The sequence below is a fragment of the Felis catus genome, chromosome D2 (assembly GCF_018350175.1).
Source record: "Felis catus isolate Fca126 chromosome D2, F.catus_Fca126_mat1.0, whole genome shotgun sequence".
In the NCBI taxonomy this organism is placed as follows: Eukaryota; Metazoa; Chordata; class Mammalia; order Carnivora; family Felidae; genus Felis; species Felis catus.
In genome coordinates this window covers 86,365,622-86,387,050 of record NC_058378.1, presented here as the reverse complement: position 1 = coordinate 86,387,050, position 21,429 = coordinate 86,365,622, and the positions used below count along the sequence as shown (strand labels likewise).

Genomic DNA, 21,429 nt, shown 5'->3' with positions numbered 1-21,429 from the left:
ATCCCGCCTCCCTGGAAACTCCTCAGCCTCAGGCCACTCAGGGCCGTGGGTCCCCCCGACAGCCTACAGCCCCGGTCAGTGTCTTTTTCTGTTTTCCTTCCAACAAGCCGTTACATGATCAATGGGGTATTTCACAACACACGGAGTCCTCAGAACCCAGGAACTGGACCCAGTTCCCCTCTGGGAGATCACAATGTCCAGCGAAGGCCCTGAGGGATTGCGAATCACTTCGTCACCTCACCTGAGCGTAGAGGGTGGCACCTGCAGAGACACGGGTCCCAGGACGCCACCCCGAGAAAGGCTGCTCGTGACAGGACATCACATGCAGAGCCCCAGGAGGGCAGAAATGCGCCTCCTGCCGGACGGAGCCTTACGCAGGTACCGCTGCCCTTTGGGGGAGAGAAGGTCCCTCGCCACAGAAAGCAGGTAGTGAGAGGAAGGGAAATTTGCTTTATAAATTAGAAGCAAACACAGATCTGAGTGAATTGCTCTGGCTCCCGGGGAGGTAGCCGTCTGCATTCATTCATTTAACGCACATTTGTGAGAGCCCACCGTGTGACGAGCTTGTGCCTGGCACCACCAGGCTCTTGGCCTTATGGAGCCTACAGTCGACAAGCAAACAGATACATCAAATTATTTCAGAATGTGACAAGTGCCAGAGAGGCAAAGAGGATGTCTTACTCTACAAGGGAAAGAGGTGGGAAGAGTTTTCCAGGAGGGGAGGTTTAAGCCAGGACCTGAAGGGTGAGAGGCCACCGGCGGGGGGCCAGGGACATAGTGGTGGCAGGAAGCGTCCTCAGGCAGAGGGGATTGCTTGTGCAAAGGCCCCGAGGCAGCAGAGGCGGGTGCTTGCAAAGGCCTGAGTGAAACAGCAGTTGGAGGTCAGGAAGCGACTGTTTGCACGGGAAGAGGGTTTAAGACTCCATCCGAATTATGTTTCTGGACAATCGCTTGTGCTGCCCTGTGGAGAGGGGACTGCGAGGTGGGAGAGGCTGGCCTGTGCCCAGCCGCGAGGTGTTGGGGCCCCCGGGGGAGTGGAGGGAGGTGAGGGGGTTCTGTGTGGCGTTTGGGGGGTGCCTGCAGCACAGATGGGACCGGGGAGACCTCCCACACTTGTGGCACGGGTTTAGGGAGCACAAGGTGCCAGGCGCCCCGGGGCAGTCGGGGAGAGGGCTGGAGCCCCGTTCCCGGAGTTGCTGAGGACGGGGGCGCGCGGACTGGTTTGGATTCTTCTGTCCGGACCTTGGGCGTGCTGGTTGCCCTCTCGGACGCTGGGGCTCCTGACTCCTGCGCCTCCATGTGCTGGCTGGGTGGGCCTGAGAGGGGCATGCAGGGGTCACCCCGGGCCCCCAGGCGGGATAGCGTGGCTCATGGCGAGGAGTCTGGCCCACGGTCCCCTGTATTAATCCTTCCTCCCGTGGGAGGCCAGACGACACCTGGTGGCAGGTTGGCCCTGGCCCGTGGTGACTTTGTGTGGCTGTGGCTGTGGCTGTTAGAAACGCCAAAGGTACAGGCTTGATAAATGTGAATTTAAAGGATAGCATCAAATAAACCATCACTGTTGTCAAATTATATTTAAATATGCTCTGTTTATAAAACCAATTGTACTCTACACAAAGCAAATAATGTCCTGAGTGGGCAAAGTGAAAAGTAATCACCCAATCAATTATTAACAACAATTTTCTAAGTAAAGTTTCTCTAAATGTGGCTGTTCGGTACTAACGATGAGGTTCAGGTTTATAAAGCACGGTACGTGTCCGTGTGTGGGTGCATTTGGTATGGGGGAGGAGGGGACAAGCCCTGACCATAACTCTCCTCACTCTGCGGGCAGGCTTTCGGAGCTGCCCCATGCCTCTGGGACCGGGCCTCGCATCTGTCCATGCGTGATCCCCTCTGGCAGCCGTCAGGACCAGGTGCAAGAGGTCTTCCTTCCTACCCCATGGAGCACGAGACCCTTCCAGAGCTTTTCTGAGATGGGATGTACTTACCTGTCACGATAACTTCTGGGGCATGGAGAGTGTGGACTTTTCAAAGCTATTGGTTACTGAGCACTTGCTTTGAGTACTCCCGGGTGCTAAGCGTTTGCACACCATGTATCATTCGGGCGCAATGGCCCCTCTAAGAGCAAAGGCTGTTTCGTGGAGGGAAGAGAGTTTTGATGAACGATGCTGGACAACTGCATACCCCGGATGCACAGAAGAACAAAAGACTCAACTCAATCTGTTCACACCGGTGAACATTAACTCGGATACACCACAGACCTAGGGTGAAGCCAAAGCAAGAGAGCTTCCAGAGGAATGCGGGAGGGAATTTCCATGAACTTGGGTTAGGCAAGAGTTCTTAGATAAAAGCAAGAGCCATAAAGATTAATAAAGGAAGTTTCATCAAAATTAAAAATTTTGCATCGATACTACCCAAAGCAATCTACATACTCAGTGCAATCGCTATCAAAATAACACCAGCATTCTTCCCAAAGCTAGAACAAACAATCCTAAGATTTGTATGGAACCAGAAAACACCCCGAATGGCCAAAGCAATCCTGAAAAATCCAAAGCTGGAGGCATCACAATCCCAGGCTTCGGGCTGTAATTACAAAGCTGTAAACATCAAGGCAGTATGGTACTGGCACAAGAACAGACACTTAGATCAGTGGAATAGAATAGAGAACCCAGAAATGGACCCATAAACGTATGGCCAACTAATCTGTGACAAAGCAGGAAAGAATATCTGATGGAAAAAAAAAAACCAGTCTCTTCAGCAAATGGTGTTGGGAAAACTGGACAGCGACATGCAGAAGAATGAACCTGGACCACTTTCTTACAGCAGACACAAAAATAAACTCAAAATGGAGGAAAGACCTAAATGTAAGACAGGAAGCCATCAAAATCCTTGAGAAGAAAGCAGGCAAAAACCTCTTTGATCTTGGCCGCAACAACTTCTTACTCAACACGTCTCCAGAGGAAAGGGAAACAAAAGCAAAAATGAACTCCTGGGACCTTATCAAAATAAAAAGCTTCTGCAGAGTGAAGGAAACAATCAGCAAAACTAAAAGGCAACCGACAGAATGGGAGAAGATATGTGCAAACGACATAGCAGATAAAGGGTTAGTATCCAAAATCTATAAAGAACTTCTCAAACTCAACACCCAAAAACCAAATAATCCAGTGAAGAAATGGGCAAAAGACATGAATAGACACTTCTCCAAAGAAGACATCCAGATGGCCAACCAACACATGAAAAGATGCTCAACATCACTCACCATCAGGAAAATACAAATCAAAACCACAGTGAGATACCACCTCACACCTGTCAGAATGGCTAACATAACAACTCAGGCAACAACAGATGTTGGCGAGGATGCGGAGAAAGAGGATCTCTTTTACACTGTTGGTGGCAACGCAAGCTGGTGCAGCTGCTCTGGAAAACAGTATGGAGGTTCCTCAAAAAATTGAAAATAGAACTACCCTTTGACCCAGCAATTGCACTACTAGGTATTTATCCAAGGGATACAGGTGTGCTGTTTCGAAGAGACACGTGTGCCCCAATGTTTATAGCAGTGCTATCCATAATAGCCAAAGTATGGAAAGAGCCCAGATGTCCATTGATGGATGAATGGATAAAGAAGATGTATATACATACAATGGAGTATTACTCGGCAATCAGAAAGAATGAAATCATTTACAATAATGTGGATGGAACTAGAGGATATTACACTAAGTGAAATAAGTCAGTCAGAGAAAGACAAATATCCTATGACTTCTCTTATATGTGGACTTTAAGATACAAAACAGATGAACATAGGGGAAGGGAAGCAAAAATAATATAAAAGCAGAGAGGGAGACAAACCATAAGAGACTCTTAAATATAAAAAACAAACTGGGGGTTGCTGGAGGGGAGGTCGATGGGGGATGGGCTCAATGGGTGATGGTGTGAAGGAGGACATTTCTGGGATGAGCACTGGGTGTCATATGTAAGTGATGAATCAGTAAATTCTATCTCTGAAATCATTGTTATACTATAGGTTAACAAACTTGGATTTAAATCAAAAAAGTAAAAAATAAAAAATAAGTTATTTTTCACGTTACTCAGGTAGTTTTTTTACTTCCAACAAAATTGAAGAATCGAATCCAGTTTTCCACTGATTTTTTAAATGTTTTTAAGAAGAAATCGCTGAGTACTTTATTTTTTGCATACAATTCAGAAGGAGTTAAAAAAATTAAGTGACATTGTCATAACACTATTCTTTCTTTAAAAAGTTTATTTATTTTGAGAGAGAGCATGAGTGGGGAGGGGCAGAGCGAGAGGGGAGAGAGAGAATCCCAAGCAGGCTCCACAAAGTCAGCAGGGCTTGAACTCACGAATCTTGAGATCATGACCTGAGCCAAAATCAAGACTCGGATACTTAACCAACTGGGCCGTCCAGGCCCACTAACGATATTCTTAAATTTTATTTTCTTAATGTTTATTTTTGAGACAGAGGGAGACCGAGCGTGAGTGGGGGAGGGGCAGAGAGAGGGAGACCCAGAATCTGAAACAGGCTCCAGGCTCCGTGCTGACAGAGCTCGAACCCACAGACCATGAGATGGTCACCTGAGCTGAAGTCGGACGCTTAACCGACTGAGCCACCCAGGTGCCCCACAATATTCTTTATAATAGCAATCTCGTTATTTACACGAACAGGATTAGCATTTACACCTATAAAACTGACAATGGGGCATTACTGATGTTGGACCCCATTCCATTTTATCGTTAAGTATCACACGTTAAAGGATACTAAGCTAACTGGCCTTTTTAAAGCTCCATACATCTCGTTAGAAAATTCATTTCCAGTAAAATAATATTTTAAGATTCACGAATTATCAAAATTTGTAATATATTTATGTCAGCTCCACACTAATAGGACTTTTAACAGTAATTCAATGGGGGGGAGGATTTTAATTTGGAGCCTTTGGAAACATTTTAAAATGTTACATTTCCATTCACAGCTATTTTCTTGTTGCAGAGAAATATGAAGAAATAATCAATAAACCTAAATTTCTGTGAGAGAAACAGAATGGAAGTCAGAGTTCAAGGAAGCCAAAGGAAAACTTGGAAATTTCCAACTGTTAAAGGAGGGCTCATTCATCTGTTTCTTAAATGGATAATGGTAGATAGGAATCAAAGCCCACAGTCTTTGTTTCATTGGAATCATGTCATAATTTATTTGCTTTATGTAAAAAAATCAGTATTTGTAATATGTAGAAAATTAGAGTATTTGAAGCTATTATTTAAACTTATGTCAAGACACTTCAGATATCAACTTTAAAGCGTGCCACGTGAAACAGAAGTTTTCAAAATTATGTTCAAGTGTATAAGGGAGAAAGTTTGGAGACCACTCGGCTCTCCATTGGCCTGCATCAAAGCCGTAAATACCCGGACTCCGCCCCGGGAAAATGAAGTCAGAGTCTCTGGTCGCGTCCTCCCCACCACGCCCACCCTCATGACAGTCGCTTGAGCCAGTGTTGAGAACCGCCGTCATGGGGTGAATTAGAGGAACTCCTCCGGGACAGAAAGGGTCTGGAAAAGCACGCCGAGCAGGTACAGAACAAGGAAAAGAGAGAATCGAAAGAGGAGAGAGAAACAGAGGGAAAAAAAGCAGGAAACAAACCGTTGATAAGCCACCTCACCCCACCCCATCCCGATTATGGCCTCTAATCAATAACGATTGCGTTATTACCGGTGACTCTTGGAAAGTACATTTGTCTTTTTTATTTTTTGTGTTACTGTAATATTTGACAACGTGCATTAAAAGTCATTTGGATGAAAAACAATTAAAAATTTTGCTCTTCCAGACAGATTGCTAAGAGAAAGAAAAATGTTTTAAGATGTTTATTTAAGAGAGAGAGAGAGAGCGTGTGTGAGCAGGGGAGCGGGGAGAGAGAGAGAGAGATCCCCTGACCCTGCCTGGGTTCACGACCTGAGCAGAGATCAAGATTTGGACGCTCAACCTACTGAGCCACCTGGGCACCCCTTTCTTCAGTGTTTTGTGGTGACTCTGTGGCCCCGATTCACAGGGTTTTGCCCCCTGAACGTCGGATGGTTCGTGGGTTATGATGTGAGTGACAGGCTCGTAGGGCGAAGACGTGGCATTCGGGGTCGGTGCCCAAGGTCACGGCTGCCCCTGTTTCGACACCATTTCAGGGGTCTAAGGCTGATGAGGTTGGCACTGCAGGTGCAAGGGGCGAGGACCCCGGCAGAGAGTCCTCTCGGTCCTGGGTCCTGGCTCTGATGAGCCGCCCTGGCCCCTAGGCCCCTGGCCCAGTCCTCACGTCAGAAGAGCCCGGGGAGGCCGAGGAGGCCCAGGAGGGCTGGGGGCCGCCGGGCTGGGGCTCGGCTGTGGGAACGATGGGGCGGCGTCTGGGAGTGAGGCCAGATCCCCCCCTGTGCCCGGGCCCCTCGCGGGAGGTGATGTGGCACGTCAGTCCCCTCCTCCGTGGCACTGGTGGGGTTATTTGAATATCTTCTGGTCGTTGCTGCCTGGGAATGACTTCCTCTGAGCACGGAGACATCAGCGTGTCGGCGAGAGGCCCGCCTCTGGGAAATCGTAGTTGCTGCTCTCGGGTCCCTGTGCAGAGGTGCCTCGGCGGGAAATAGAAGCATGTCTGGAGGAGGTGGTCACTGTCCCAGAGGTCCTGGAGGTCCCCAGAAATGCTTCATGAACACGTTTAATTGAAAGGCCCGGTTCATTCCTGATGGCCTGGTCCAGGTGCCGGGGGAGCCAGGAACGGAGTCACGCAGACAAAGTCCCTCCTTCCCTACGAGGCCGATGGGCTCCATCTCCATACTCACGGTCTTACTGTGCGGGAACTTTGCCGTCAGACGTGTGCATTCCAATTAGGAAAAGGTGGGGCGTACGTTATACAAGACAGCGTTTCCCGGGAGGCCCACGTGGGCAGGAGGGGAGCCCACCGCCTTCACTAGGGCACCCGGCCGGCCTTGGCGGGACCCTCCCGTGGCCCCTGTGCAACCTGTCCTTGCCGGCAACCCCCTGCTGCAGCCCGCAGGGCCCCTGAGACCCGATGGTTCACCTGTCCTCGCTGGCGTCCACCCTGCTGTGTTGCAGCCCTCAGGGCCCCTGAGACCCGATGGTTCGAGCTCCTTCCTCACAGGTGCTTTCTCCCGCCATGGTGGGCTTTGAAGAATGAGCCGTGGAAACGAGGCGCTCAGGCGGACGAGACACGGCCTGTGTCGGCCAGGCTTGCGTGAAGGAACCGTCTGCCGTTTCGGCCCTATCCTCCTCTCGGCCGGGGCTGAGCGGTCAGTGCAGGAGGGGAGTGAAACGGGAGGGGGCAGCTGTGGGCACGGGGCTCCACACACCCCAGGTGTCAGATCCCTGCCCCTAGTCCTCTCTCTCGAGGTCCAGCCCTGCCCACTGTCTGCCCACCAGTCCCCTGGGCCTCCCCCTCCTGTTTCCCCACAGTCGTGTCCTCTGATAAATGTCGTGTCCTGTGATAATCCTGGTTGGTGTCATCTGCAGGGTGATGGGCAGCGGACATGTGTATAGACATCTGAGTAGGGCCTGTGACGAATGCAGAGGACAGGAGGGATACACAGTGACGGGGGGGTGTGTAGGAAGCATCCAAGGATAGTGAGGGAGGAGCCCTATAATCTTAGGGGAGGGGATCTAGGCAGAAGGACCAGCAGGTGCGAGATTGAGAACGTGCCTGGTTGGAGCAGAGGAACAGTGAGGGGCACTGGGGGTGCCGGGGGGCGGATGGGGGTCCTGCTCTCATGGGGGGCCCATTCCCAGTCATGGGGGTGTAGGGGGCCAGCACGAGGTCCCGTTCTCACCGAGGGGCCATCCCCCAGGCAAGGACTCACGTCATGCTCACCGCAATTTTGATGGTTGGTTTTCGGGCCACAGGAACAATCTCAGAAAGGAGGGGACGGGTGGTTTCTTCCGTGTTCGATGGCACAGAGCCGAGGTGAGTAAATAAACTAGTTTCTGTCCGTGCAATCCCCGCTGTTTTAACTTCTGGCTGTGCAGCAGCGACAGAGTCGTGTCCTGGACGCTTCTGTCTGCACCACGGCTGACCTTTCCCGGCTATCACTTGCCTACATTTTATTTGTTTTAGAAGAATCAAATTAATATTTTATTTAGGAAAGACGGCCATTCTTAAATCATACATAATTCAAACTTTCCCAAAGGCAAGCTCTTAAATCTTCCAGATGGCTGTTAGTTACTTCTTCCTGGTGAAATTCGTGGGGTGGGGGGGGGGGGTCAGAATGCAGGTGGCGGTGGGTCAGGGGCGGGGGCCAGCAGGGCCGAGAATCACTCTCTCCTGGAGCACGAATGGCTGCAGAGGGCAGGTCCGAGGGGACTGCTGGGCCGAGGAAGGGAGTGTCCTTTCACATGAACCCCCCCGTCTGGGAGTCACCTGCAGGGCTCCGCTCTGGACAGCCTGCTGCCTGGGGGGCAGGAGCGGCTCAGGGGAAGAGGCCCTGTGTGCCCACCTTCCTTCTCCGACTCGGGCTTTACTGAGAGCCTGCGTGAACACAAATGACTACAGGTCACGAGTGACGGCCGATCGGCCTGGTTCCCACAGCTGGGCTCCCTGATCCCGGGGCCAGGACACAGATGCCACATTTCCCTCTGCCAGTGCAGTGGCTGGGGGTGGGAGGGGTTCACTCCTTCCCTCTGCTTCTTGTCCCCTCCCCCTCACCCACACAGTCCAGCCCTGGAGGGCCCCTTCCCCCCAAGCAGTCCTGCCGGGACCCTGCCAGGCTGCCGGATCCCAGCCCCTCGGGACCCCTCCTCTGAGTTTCTGGGTCCTGGGGGCCCCCCTTCCCCCCCTCCTGCCTTGGGTAAGAAAAGATAAGGCTGTGAATGGAAACCTTCGTGGCTTTATGGCTGAATTGTATCACCAAATTCACGGATGGCGTCTGAAGCCCGGTACCGAAGCCGTGGCTGCGCGGGGGCACCTGGAAACACTGTGGTTACGTGAGCTCAGATCCGACATGACTGTGTTCTTACAAGAAGAGGAGGAGACACCAGGGACATGTGGGGGAGGCCACGAGGACACGGGGGAAGGTGGCCCTCGTCATGCCACAGGAGGGAAGCCTCGGGGAAGCCAGCCCCGAGACACCCCAATGGCTGGCGTCCAGCCTCCGGCAGATCCCTTCCTGCAGCCACCCCGACGGGGCGGTTTGTTACGGCAGGTGGGGCAGGTGGCGGGCGCACGGGCAGAGTCCTGGAGAAAACCCGGAAGAGGCTCCCCAAGGAGACCGGGAGCCGCTGACGTGTGCGAGCCGGCCGTGGGGTCCCGGGGGGCGGGGGAGGCGCGGCAGGCCAGCGGCTGTAGGTTCGGGAGGGGAGGGGAGGGGAGGGGAGGGGAGGGGAGGGGAGGGGAGGGGAGGGGAGGGGAGGGGCCCCGGGAGGCGAGGGTGGGACCGGCCGCGGTGGCGCAGCTGAGGCTGAGGGCAGAGCGTGGCCCGCAGGACGCGGCTGGACAGGTCGGCTTGTGAAGCTGCGTGAGCAGGAGCGAGGGGAGGGCGAGGGCATCCCTCCTTCACCGTCCCTTGTTCAACACCGAAGTCATTTTTTATGAATCGGAGGTACGGTACGTGCACATGGTACCCGAACTCAACAAAATCAAGGGCGCGGCGGAGGACGAAACCGTCCCCCAACCCGCAGGCCCCGACCTGTCCTTCCTGGAGCGCCCCCCGAAACACACGCAGGTATGCAGATACCTCCTCTGTTATCTATTGCTATTTATTTGTATGTTACTTATCGTTCTGTTGTTTGCTCTTCTTGCTCGTAAAATATTTAAAGCACATAGAAAACACAGAAAACATCCCAAATACCCACGTCCCGTGACTCATCTCCAGAACTCACACATGACCAACACGACTGAGGTTCCCCGTGAAGCCCCCCACCCCCACCTCGCTCCCGCCGCAGGGACCCGCTGTTCTGAACTTGGCGATCCTCCCTGGGCACAGCTCTTAATGACACGTATGCGTTCGTAAGCCCCACTTACATCTGTGTGTTCCTGCCGTCTGTGTGCCGGCGACATCGCCTTCCACCTTCCTTCCGCTCGCGCTCACCTCCCGTCGCCGAGACTCGTGCCCGGGGCTGCGGCTCCGGCCTATCTGTCCCGCGCGGTGCGCGGCGTGCCTGCCTGTCCCCGCTCTCCTGCCGTCGTCACTGGGGTCGACGCCACGGATTCCACCGCTGGGGGTTCGGGACGGTCAGGATTCGGTTTCCGGGAGCGACTCCAGGGCCACCAGAGGCCACCGCGTCTCCCACGGACGGGTCTCTGCAGACACCCGTCCCACCTTTGCGGACTGGCCGTCGCTGTTGGTAAGGACGACACAGACCCGGGACCCGATCCGCGGCGAGAAGAAGCAGTGGCTGAGGGCTGGCGTGGAAGATGCCGGGCGCGTGGCCTGCGGCGTCCCGACGCCAGGGGGCGTGCGCTGCGGCCCCACGACGCCAGGGGGCGTGCCCTGCGGCCCCACGACGCCGGGGGGCGTGCCCTGCGGCCCCACGAAGCCGGGACGTACGCTGCGGCCCCACGACGCCAGGGGGCGTGCCCTGCGGCCCCACGAAGCCGGGACGTACGCTGCGGCCCCACGACGCCAGGGGGCGTGCCCTGCGGCCCCACGACGCCGGGGGGCGTGCCCTGCGGGTCCACGACGCCGGGGGGCGTGCCCTGCGGCCCCACGAAGCCGGGACGTACGCTGCGGCACCATGATGGTGAGAGGAGCAGCACCCCCCCAATAGGTGCCCGGAAATCGGATCTGTGGGGACGCCGACCTCGTGCAGGTAGGGACACAGAGGGCCTTGGTGGCCCTGGGCGGAGGGACTCTGCTGAAAGAGGGGTGAGGCTGGGGGGCTGGTCCCTCCAGGGGCCAGAGGTGTGGCCGTGGATGCGGGGAGCTGTGGAAGCGTCTCCGGGTCAGAGGGAATGGGGCGGGGATCAGAACCGCACCCCTGGGGGCCGTCCCCTGCCTGGGAGGGCGCTGCCGTCTTGGGCGATTAATCTTCTCACTCACCCTTTATTCTGGGTTCTTTCTAAATATGGCTTTAGAGTAAAAGTAACGTATGGGGGCACCGGGGGGAGGGGGCTCAGTGGGTTGAGCGCCGGACTTCGATTTTGGCTCAGGTCATGGTCTCTTGGTTCCTGGGTTCGAGCCCCGCATCAGGCTCCAGCGTGACAGCACAGAACCCGCTTCGGATCCTCTGCCCCTCCCCGGTCATGGCCTCGCTCCCCTTCAACGATAAATAAAACGTTAAAAAAAAAGTAACATATAGTAAAATTATGTGTCTTCTTTAGGTGACAGGTCTGTGATTTGTGACATGGGCGAGGATTCAGCCTGTGTCCTCAGGCCTGACCCCGGGGCCACCACGGACACCTTCCCAATGCTGAGGTTTTGTCTTTCTGAGGATGTTTGTTCCGGGGGGGAGGGTTTGAGGCTGGCTCAGCTCCTTCTCTCGGCGAGTCGTCCCCGCGGGCTCGAGTTGGCGGTTTGTACCTGCTGTTCTGAGTAGTTACTCCTCCTCCGTGTGGATGGCCGAACCACTCTGCCCCCGCTGCGGTGTGGACGGATGGTCTGCTCTGCCCACCCACTTGCTTGCTGAGGAACTGTGGTTGTTTCTGGTTTGGCCGGTAGGAATACAGCCGCAGTGAACAGTCTCGGGCAGGTTTGTGTGAACGCGGGTCTTCACATTTTCAGGGCAAATACTCGGGAGTGGGTTGTGGGGTCCTGTGGTGTCTATTTAACTTTGCAGGAAACCCCAAACCCTTCTCCAGGGGCTGCACCACGATCAGCTGTCACCCGGGTCCAGTCACCCACGGGCGGAAGCCACTCACCTGCTCCCAGACACCTGCACTCAGCACCCGGAGAATGCAGATGTGTGTGCGGCCGAGCTAGGGGTGTGGCCCCGGAGGCTGGGTCCCCGTTCTCCTGACATGCCCAGGACCCTGGTTGTGCAGCGGTTCTTGCTCCACAGTGGGTGCCTTCGGCGACCCGCTTCAGGGGAAAGCTGGATGGGGTCTCCTGTGCTTCTGTCTGTAGGATGACCCATGGGGGACCCCGATAAGGAGTCACATTGGCCTCCCCTAGCCTGCCGGGGGGATGGGTTGGGAGTCACGTCTGATTTAAAGTAGTGGAAATCAAGTAGTGTGATGTTCAGGCCCCCCCCCCCTCCGGTTTGTGGCTCAGAGCCCCAGCTGCATTCACTGTGCGGGGGATCCGATGTCGTCACCGTCCCGCCATGTCCCCACCAGGACTCGATGGGAGGCAGTGAGGCTGTCGTGACCTCAGGCTGACTCAGCCTTGGCTTTTCCACGTGCGCTCCCCGCTCTGGCCCTGACTGAGGCCCAAACACAAGCAGGTGCTCCCGTGGTCGGCAGAGCTCAGGTGCAGGTGTGGGGGAGGGTTTTGTAAGTCGTGCAGACGTGACACCAAAGGAAATTTTACCCGTTGGAGGGGTGATGTGCGTCTGCAGAGGTGAGGACTTGGGGGGACACCCCTGTCTGGGGGCACCTTCCTCTGCCTGCTGCAGCCGAGGGATGGCCGTGGCCTGAGGGCTCATCCGTCTCTCTCGTGGACCGAGTGAGAGGACGCCCTTCCCTTGTAGTGATGGAGCTGAAGGGGCGGGGCGGGGCCAGCTCAGCAGACCCAGCCGATGGTGGACACGGCCGCGGCCCTGTGCCCGTTCACGTTTGGTCAGCGTGGCTGGGAAGACCAGACGGGAGTCAGCACCGAGGTGCGCTCAGGGCCGCTGGCTGGAGATGCGTTTGCCGGGCCTCCGGGGAGGGGGCCGCAGCTCATGACTCCCGGTCCCCCCGGGGGGGTGGGTGCAGCCTCCAGCCCAAGGTCACTCCCAGTCAGTGGACGTGTTCACTTGGGGGCAGCCTGGCGCACGCACTGGCCGTTGGCGGACGTGCAAAGAAACGTCTCTAGGAAGACCGTTGTGCCAGCTCAGGTGGTTTCTGTCAGCTTCAGGACCGGGCCTGTTTTCATTCACTTCGGGGGCTGGTCCCTGGATCGAGGATCGGCACGTTGGGCCGACGTGGCTTCCGAAATTGCCCAGAGAGCTCGGCGGCTCGGCGGCGTGGTTCACGTGCTCCTGACAATTGACGAAAATTCCCTGCCTTGCTGCTTTTACAGACGGAGCCGGAACGTCACTAAACTTGATCGCTTCGTTATGGAATGCATCGTTTGGTAATTTATCTTAAACAATTTCTGTGACTGTTTTCTACTGTTTGGACAAGAGAACTTCTTTCAGGAAATGCACGTATACTTTCAACCATTTGGGAAAAAACCATGAGCTTCAAATGATGGACAAGCCGAGGGGATTTGTGGGTCAACGAAACCGTGAAAATTGCCTCCAGCTCTGAGGACGCCAGGACTCTGTCTCAGGAGAGGTGTGCGCTCTCAACACTGGCGAATGCGAGACAACGTCCCCTCACCCCTCCAGCCAATGCAGCGGTATGTGGCCGTGCGCTCCGTGGGCCTCGGGGCCATCTTGTCGCCGGACCAGAGGCGACTGTTTGCCCGGAAACGGCCGTCAGAATTTTCTACCTGAGTGTTCTGCCCCAGTGGGCCGCACAGCACCCACCTGACCAAGATAGTACGTCTAGTGCGAGGTGGAGAACGTAAGCGTTTTCTAATATTTCACAAAAATCCGAACGCCAGATTTTTCTCATTCTCGTCAACCACTCCTTGTTCCCTTCCCCCCAGAAGGTGTTCGGGAACAGTTTAAGACGTCAAGGGAAGTGTTACGTGTTAGGTTTGCTCTCCGTCAGCCAAATACATTGTCTCGTAAGCTGGTCAAGACAGGAAAGGACGACCTGGAATTTGATCTTGGGGGCGTCTGATGGTGGAGGCATCTAGGAAGAGAGGGAGAGAACAGGAGGGACACGTGGTAAAGGCCCACGGTAAAGGCTCCGAGTTCCGGCACAGTCGGGAGCCTCCGATGGCCGACAGTGCCCGCAGATGAGGCCGCTACCCAAATAGCCCAGTATCGTGTGCCTGTGCTTATCCCTGTCCTGCGGGTTTCAGGTCCTTACGTGGCTGTGGGATTATTCGAGTAAGCCCACCACAGCCTCTTGGGGGGGGGGGTGGAGAGCCATAATTCTGGAAGCTGGAAGTCCAAGACCTGGTGCCAGCAGACTGGTGTCCTCGCGCCTGGGTGCCAGCAGACAGGTGCCTGGAGAGAGCACGTCCCGGTTCACGGATGCCACCAGCCCTCTCTGCCCTCACGAGGCAGAAGGGGCGAGGGGGCCCTGTGGGGTCTCTGTTATCAGGGTACTTACTGATCCCCGTCATAGAGGCTCCACCCTCGGGACCTAGTCACCTCCCGAGGCCATCCTTGGGGGTTAGGCACCGTTCATCCTTGGTGAATCTGGGGGGGCACCAACTTCAGTCTGTAGCAGCCCCCCACCCACTGCACCCCTCCCAGCCCAGAGAGGCTGAGCTGTCTGCCGCTGGCCACCGGCAGGCGTCAGAAGGAGGACGGGGAGGGTCACGGGGTCCCCTCCCTCGCTGCTCGGCGGCTTGCTGATCTGGAGTCGCAGCCCCGTCGGGGGCCCTCTCCCCCGAGCACCTTCCTCCGGCTGGCTGACCGCGCTCTTCGGCTGGCCTGCTGGGCCCCACACCTGCATGCTGGGCCCCCGCACGCTGCTCCGTCAACGTCTGTTGACTGTGTTCGCTTTGAGTCAGTCTGACCTGGTTTTCGCTTCCCTACTGGTTTTAAGGAGGTCTGAGCCGCCTTCTCCCCTCCGGGAGGTGGAGGTCACGTTTTGAGCAAACCTGGAAGCAGAGGTGGAGAAGGTCTGATCTGCCGTGACTCCGGACTCACTGCTCCGCGTGGGGCGGACTCCACTTCCGGAACACCTGGCGGTGTGCCTGGCGGGTGGCTTGGGCAGTCTGCTTCCCGCGGCCCTGACGCACCTTTGAAGTTTCCTGTCCTTTGGGCAGCTGCACCAGCAGGGCCCCCCGACCCTCCCCCTCCTCCTCTTCCCCGGGGGGAGACCTGCTGGCCTTTCAAGACGGGCCAGGCCTCCCTTGCTTTGGGGAGTGGGGCCTGTCCCTGGCCGGCATCGGAGCGGGTCTGCGGGTTGTGTCTTCACCCTCGAGGGGGCTGACGGAAGCCTCGCTGGGGCCTGATCGTGGCAGGATGTGCGCGCTCCTGTGCGTGTCACTGTCGTCCCGTGGTCCCCATCCCAACACGGGAAGTGTCTGACGTGGCACGTGGGCCCACCCGGCCCTTAAAGTCCGGTAGACGTTTTGGGGGGGGTGTGGCCGGAGCGTCACGACTTCCAGAGGGAAGAGCGTGACCGGCTAAGTAATTACCGCCAGCCCGCCGCGCACCAAACGGCCAGAGGGCGGAAGTGTTGATTCTTGTTTGAATTTGGAAGCACCTGAGACCCTTGCACGCCCCACCGGCGGGAGACCCGTCAGCCTGGCCGCTGAGGCGCTGAGGGTCTGGGGCTTCGCGCGGCCGTCCCCTGACCTGCTGCCCGGCGAGCCCGCATCTTTAGCTGCTAGTATTGCTGCCGTGAAATTCCTCTTGGCTTCACGTCTCTGCATAAATAATTTAAATGACTTTCATCATCAAGACCTGCCTGTTACTGTGCAGTTTACAAAGATTCATCTACCTCCTTAGAATTTAGATCAGCATGGAGCACAGTAGAATGTTCCTTTAGACTAAGCAGGGACCTAATTTTAGCCAGAAAAAAAAAAAACAGTGAACTGCGTGTAAGATGGTTTCCGAGAATTCCCGGCTTCTGGCGGCCACTTAAAAAGTGCCAGAAAAGAGGGAACTTTTAAATAAAGGATTACAGGCAGCCTGTGAGCGGCTTCTGCTGCTACAGAATTACCACAGACTCAGCGGCTTAAAGATACAGGCGCATCAGCGGACCATCCCGCGGACGGGAAGTCTGAGCCCTGGGAGTAGTCTGAGCCCTGGGAGCAGGGCTAAGGTCAAGGTGCCGACCGTGCCGCGTCCTTGTCCTTCCTCCCCGAGCTCTCGGGGAGATCTACCTCCTTGGCTCCACCCCCTCAGCCCCCCGCCTATCCTCCGCCTTCCAAGCCAGTTGTGGACAGCTTCCAGCCTCCTCCCACGGGGCTCTGGCCTCCTCCCATGGCGCTGTGGCCTCCTCCCATGGTGCTCTGGCCTCCTCCCACAGGGCTCTGGCCTCTGGCCGTCCTGGGAGGCCCCCTGACCTGCCATGAGGTTACTCTTGTGTCCACCTGTGTGAGCACAGACAAGCCCAGACAGCTGGGCAGCGTGACGTCGGGGTGCGTCTGTGAGCGTCTTCCCGAAAGAGATTAATGTTGGATTCCGTCACTGAGCAAAGACCAGCCCCCTCCCTGGTGTACGTGGGCCCCATCCACCCTGCGGAGGGGCCGCTGTTGGCTCTTTCCCGCAGGATGCCCGGTTTGTCCTGCCCACGGGCATCGGTCCCCTGGGCCTCAGGCCTTTGGGTTTGGACCGGGACCAGCCCCCAGCTCTCCGGGGCCTCCAGCTTACAGACGGCACACGGTGGGACTTCTCAGCCTCAAAGTCCACGAGGCAATCCTCACGAGAACCGTCTTTCTGTATATCCACGTATGTCCCACTGGCTCTGTGTCTGCGGGGACCCCCGGCTACTATACTCTTCCTGCGTCAGACCTACCCAGACGGCCCGAGGTCACCTCCCGTCTCTAGATCCCCAGTTTAATCACATCCGAAAGGTCCCTTTTGACGTGCAAGGACATGTTCACAGGTTCTGGGCCCGGGACTGGATGCCTTTGGGAGGCCGACATCCTACAGACCACAGACACAGGCTCCAGACCCCCCGGGACCAGCGGGGAACTGAGGGGGACCACGGAGAAGCCTTTCCTGTAGTGGGAACCGAGGTCAGCAGGAGGGAGCGCAGTGAGCAAGCCGGCTCAGGTGCCCCTGGGCTGATGCCCACACAGCCGGGTTCCTTCACGAGGGTCATTTCTGCAGAAGCGCCAGCAGGCCTCTGTGACGGTCGCTCTGTCCCTTTGTCTCCATGTCCACGAGGGGAACTTGCAGCCACGGCCGCTTCACGCCGTGGGCTGCGTGGCAGCACCCGGCCTTCAAGGAGAGAGCTGGTCCTGGGAAACACCAGGCACAGAGAGTGGGCACTTTACAAGCCACGCACACGTGTGATCCTGGTGCAGAGGAACCCCAGGGCCCCCTGCTCTGGTGCCTGGTGGTGTACTCTCCAGGAAGAAGCTTCCAGAAGGCTGCCTGACAGAGGCATTGGCCGGCCTTGCTCTGGTGCTGCCGTGGCTCCTGGGAGACGCGGTCCTGAAGGATGGGGCCGTGCGTGTCCCCTGTGCTGGGTGCCCGATGCGCTCCGTCCACACGTGGCAAGTTGGCGCGAGGCTCCTGGTCTTGCACCAAGGGTGTCGTGTCTTGACAGAGCAGAGCGGGTTTGGGTTCGAGACGTCTGGGCAGCGTTCGGGAGCTGCTGTTTGGGAGCCAGGGCCCCAACAGTCCTGCGCCTGTGAGCGCAGAGTGATGCTGTCCAGCCACGGGTGTCCAGCCGCTGTCTGTCTTACGTCCGTGACCATCATTCGAGCTACGGGGATCGGCACTTGTCTTGCCAGTCTGTAGCCCAGAGAACTTCGCTGATGCGCCCGTTTGCTTGGTTCTATGTTTCCAGACTGTTTCCCATCAAGCAAAGTTCCTTTCAGGCCCTGGGGCCTCTTACCTGGGAGCCCAGGTGACTCCTCCTCTTCTCTGCCATCGTCAGGGACGGAAGACACCCGGGAGACTGGTCCTTCTGTTTATGTCTAGAGCTCTTCACTGGCTCCACGGGGCTGGGGGACCGTGACAGACGGCGGCGTGAAGACCCGGGGCCTTTCGAGGAAGGTCCTGTTCCCAGATATGGGAGTGTGGACGTCGACGGGCCCTCCGCTCTGGGACCTGCCTAGGCCATGTGCTTTCCGGGTGGGCTGGCCAGTGTGGCCCGGATCCGGATGACTGCCCGCCACATCGGCTCCTGGGGGCCTGGCCGTGGCCACTGTTTGGGTCACTGTGTCGGCTCCAGTGCCCGAAGTTGTTCCCTCCCTCCCCACAAGCTCCCAACACCGTCCTGCCCCCCAGACGCCGTCCCAGCCTGCTTCCCGGGGAGCCCGGCCTACAGCAGGTAACAAGTGTCCCTGGGCGGCCGCGGTGCTGGGAACTTGAACCTCCCTCCGCCCCTGCCGCTCGCCATTTTGCACGTCATCCCATCGACTGCACCAACCTGAGGAAATATCACCGTCCTTGTTTCATGATGAGAAGCTGGAGTTCAGGAGCTGGCACAGGCCACACGGAGGGCCATAGGGCACAGGGGGGACCTTGCCCTCAGGCACCGGTCAGCGGGCCCTCCCCTGCCTCTCTGTGACGACTTCACTCCCCCGTCTGCCCCTGATTGCACGCCTCCCGCCTTGCCCCTTGCCCCTTCTCCCTGGGGACCCACCCACACCCAAGACCTCCGTGGACACCCTGCACTGAGCATTCCCAACCTGTCTGCCGTCCCGACCCCCTTGTGCGCCTCCCCGGCCCGCTCTGTGAGATGATTCCAGATGCAGAAAACCCGGACGCCAGCTGCGTGCCCCTGTCCTGGCCTTGTGGCCGACCACCGTCCACGTCCCGGCTTCCTCAGCGTGGCTGCTGTGCGCTGCAGTCCCGCGTGGAGGCGGGAGGCTTCTGAAGCCGGGAACCGATTTTTGAGCGATCTGTGTCCTTTTCATCATTCTCTGCCTCAGGTCACTTTTTTAAAAGTCATGATCGTGCTGCTGCAATGAAGTCTTTTCTGTTTCCAAACACTGGCCGAGGGCTCAGCTCAGCAGGACATAGCTTATGTCGTGTTATCACGTTACGTTATGTTGCGTTATGTCATGTCTTCGTGTTACGTTATTACGTTACGTTATTGTTACGTTATTACGTTACGTTATGTTGTTATGTTACGCCATGTCAGGTCATCGTGTTACGTTATCACGTTACGTTATGTTGTTACGTTATGTTATGTTAATTTTTAAGGACACAGTTTATTGAAACAGCAGCAGGTGGGCCACACAGACTGGAGAGCTAGGGCCTTTTCGGGGCTGATCCAGGGAAGGAGCCGGGTGTGGGAAGAGCAGGGGGAGAGCAGCCACTGGGGGTGGGCAGTGGTCCTGGCGGGATTGGGAGGCCATCGGGCACGTGGTCTGGAGCCGGCCTCTCCCGCAAGTGAGGGGCTGGGCTGTTCACCTGACTGCCGCCACCGGCGTTGGTTGAGGGCGGCTCTGGGGTTTTCAGCTCTGGCGCGTCTGGTCCCCGGGGCAGAGACGCAGGGACCCCCTGCGTGGCAGGTGCTCACGGTCGCCGCCGCAAGGCCACGGTCTCGCGGAGATCCAAGACCTCAAGCTCGCCTTTCCACGTTGGAAATTTAACTCAGGGCAATCGTTTCCTTCAAAATTTTAATAGCTTAAGTATGTTGCACCTATGGGTCTTGATGAAGTTGGGAATAATTCTCCATAATTAAGACTCTAATAACCGCTACTTCATGGAAATGATACTTCAGAACAACAAACAAACAGACATAAAGGTGTGACAGTTACAGTGTAACCAGGAGGCTCACCGGGTTGGCTGTGCTGCATAGACGCCCATGAGATTCGCGGTGCTGCGCTGTCCCCACCGTCCCAGGCTCGCGGCCTCCCTCCTGCTCTCCAAGGGCAAAGTGCAGACTGTGGCCTGGACACTCGTGATAATGGCTGAGTGGCCACCTCTGTAAGCGACAGCAGTCCATTGCTTGGGTCTGTCTGTCCTGCCTCTCTCACCGCCTGCCTGTGCCCCCCTTGAAACCGTCTGCACCCCAGGCCCTGCCCCCGACCGTGGTTTGGCAGGAGCCCCACCGAGACAGACCGGTCCAGATATGAGTGTGAGGGAGCCTCGCGGGGATGCCGCTCAGCCCTTTCCTCCAGGCGTCTGAGGGGTCTGTCCCCTGGAGCGCCAACCTTATAACCGCCCGGGGGGCCGCTCTTCCCTCCCAAGCAGGACAGACTGGGGGGTGGGGACGCTGGGCAGGGGTGGGGGGGGCAGGTTGCATAGCACCTCACCGTTGGGAGAAAACCAGCCGAGGCTGGCGTTACGGGCCACCGTGGCTTTCTTCCTGCCAGAGACCCGTCTTTCTTCAGTGGTTTAGTGCAGATTCCTTGCAGAACAGCGAAAATCCAGCCGGTTTGTGCCTCCTGGGTGGTCTGAGAGCGAAACACGGAGCTGAGCCTGCCCCCGACGGTGCAGCCCAGTGGCAGAGACAGCCGCGGGCTCTCGGTGAGGACTGGAGACTGCGCTCGGCTCCCCGGGCTCGGAGACGGTTCGTGATTACAGAACATGTTATCAGAGGTCACGAGGCCGGACCTGGTTAGATTGTGACCCGCGACAGCTTGTGGCGGGGAAGATCTTTGTAGAGGAGGGTGAGCAGGTGTGGTGGGCTGGGCTCGCAGAGAACGGTCTGGCAGAGCGGCAGGTGAAGTGACAGGAGACACGCGTGTTGGGCTCTGCCCCAGGTGCTGGCAGGGGGCCCCGCGTCCGTCGGAGCCTCCAGGCGCTGTGACGATCCTTCCTCGTGAGGAGGCAGTGGGAGCTGCCAGCTCGTGGCCCCACCTGCACCCCATCCTCCGGGCGGGGTCAGGGGGAGCTTGGTGAGGACCCAACACGCCCACGAAGCCGCCGTAGAGTCTGGAGCTGTGGGGCTCAGGGCTCTTCCAGGTTCCGGAACCGGGCCTGGGAGCTGCTTCCACGTCTCGCCCCACATGCCCCTTCGTCAGCTGCTCGTCCACATCCTCCCGCGAAGCCCTGAACGGGTGCACCACGGGGCGTTTCTCTGAGCTCCGTGAGCCACTCTCCAGCCATCTGCAGCAGGTGGATTGAAAGCACAGGTGCAGTTGGGGTCAGCAGTGGGGGAGGGGCAGCCCCGTGGGACCGAGGCCTTAGCCATGGGGTCTGATGCCCCCTCCAGGGAGACGGTGTCAGAACTGAGCGGTGGGATGCCCAGCTGGTGTTGCAGGATCGCTTGGTGTGGGTGACGGAGGGAGGGAAAAACAGCCTTTCCCAGGCGGGGTGTGGTCCCCAGGACCCCAACAGGGCTTGCTGGGGACGCAGGGCCCTCCGGGCAGCCTTGAGCTTTCCCAGGCAGGTGCCGTGGGCACCGGGGTCATCCGAGGGTTGGGCCTCGAGCTGTTAGAAACGGTTCACGCCGCTGCAGTGATGCAGGGAGGGCTGGGCCTGTCCGGCTAGTGTCTGGCCGGGGTCTGGTCGGGGAGAATCTTGTCCGTGTGCACATGGAAATGACCGCCGGAACCAGTCAGCGTGGGCTGGGGACTGGGGTAGCACGTTCACCGCCTAGCCTTGTTCCCGCGGGTGGAGCCGTGCCTCCCGCATGGCAGGGAGCCAAG

At 57.3% G+C, this 21,429-nt stretch overlaps 1 protein-coding gene and 1 long non-coding RNA gene across 6 annotated transcripts in view; one reads left to right on the top strand and one right to left on the bottom strand.

Annotated features, from left to right (window-relative positions):
- Window positions 1-4,569: 4,569 nt before the first annotated feature.
- Window positions 4,570-10,487, bottom strand: LOC109492898. Of its 3 annotated transcripts, none has more exons than XR_006587440.1 (5): window positions 10,017-10,487; window positions 8,875-8,970; window positions 8,418-8,525; window positions 7,872-8,094; window positions 4,570-7,558 (listed from the first exon to the last, which is right to left on the bottom strand). It is a non-coding gene; the product is annotated as an uncharacterized LOC109492898 (long non-coding RNA). The 3 variants fall into 3 exon arrangements; XR_006587441.1 differs by having other exon boundaries at window positions 4,570-7,289; XR_006587442.1 differs by having other exon boundaries at window positions 8,875-8,961.
- A 172-nt stretch (window positions 10,488-10,659) lies between these two features.
- Window positions 10,660-21,429, top strand: part of LOC123380960 — a 32,877-nt gene continuing 22,107 nt past the window's right edge. For 2 of the 3 annotated variants that reach the window (XR_006587436.1, XR_006587437.1), the window contains exon 1: window positions 10,660-10,804. Coding sequence is in view for 1 of the 3 variants with exons in the window: in XM_045040863.1 (XP_044896798.1) it covers window positions 16,324-17,514 (1,191 nt within the window). In the remaining 2 variants the exon portion in view is untranslated. Of the gene's footprint in view, window positions 10,805-13,155; window positions 20,018-21,429 lie in introns of those variants that run through there. The other variant, XM_045040863.1, reaches the window with a different exon arrangement.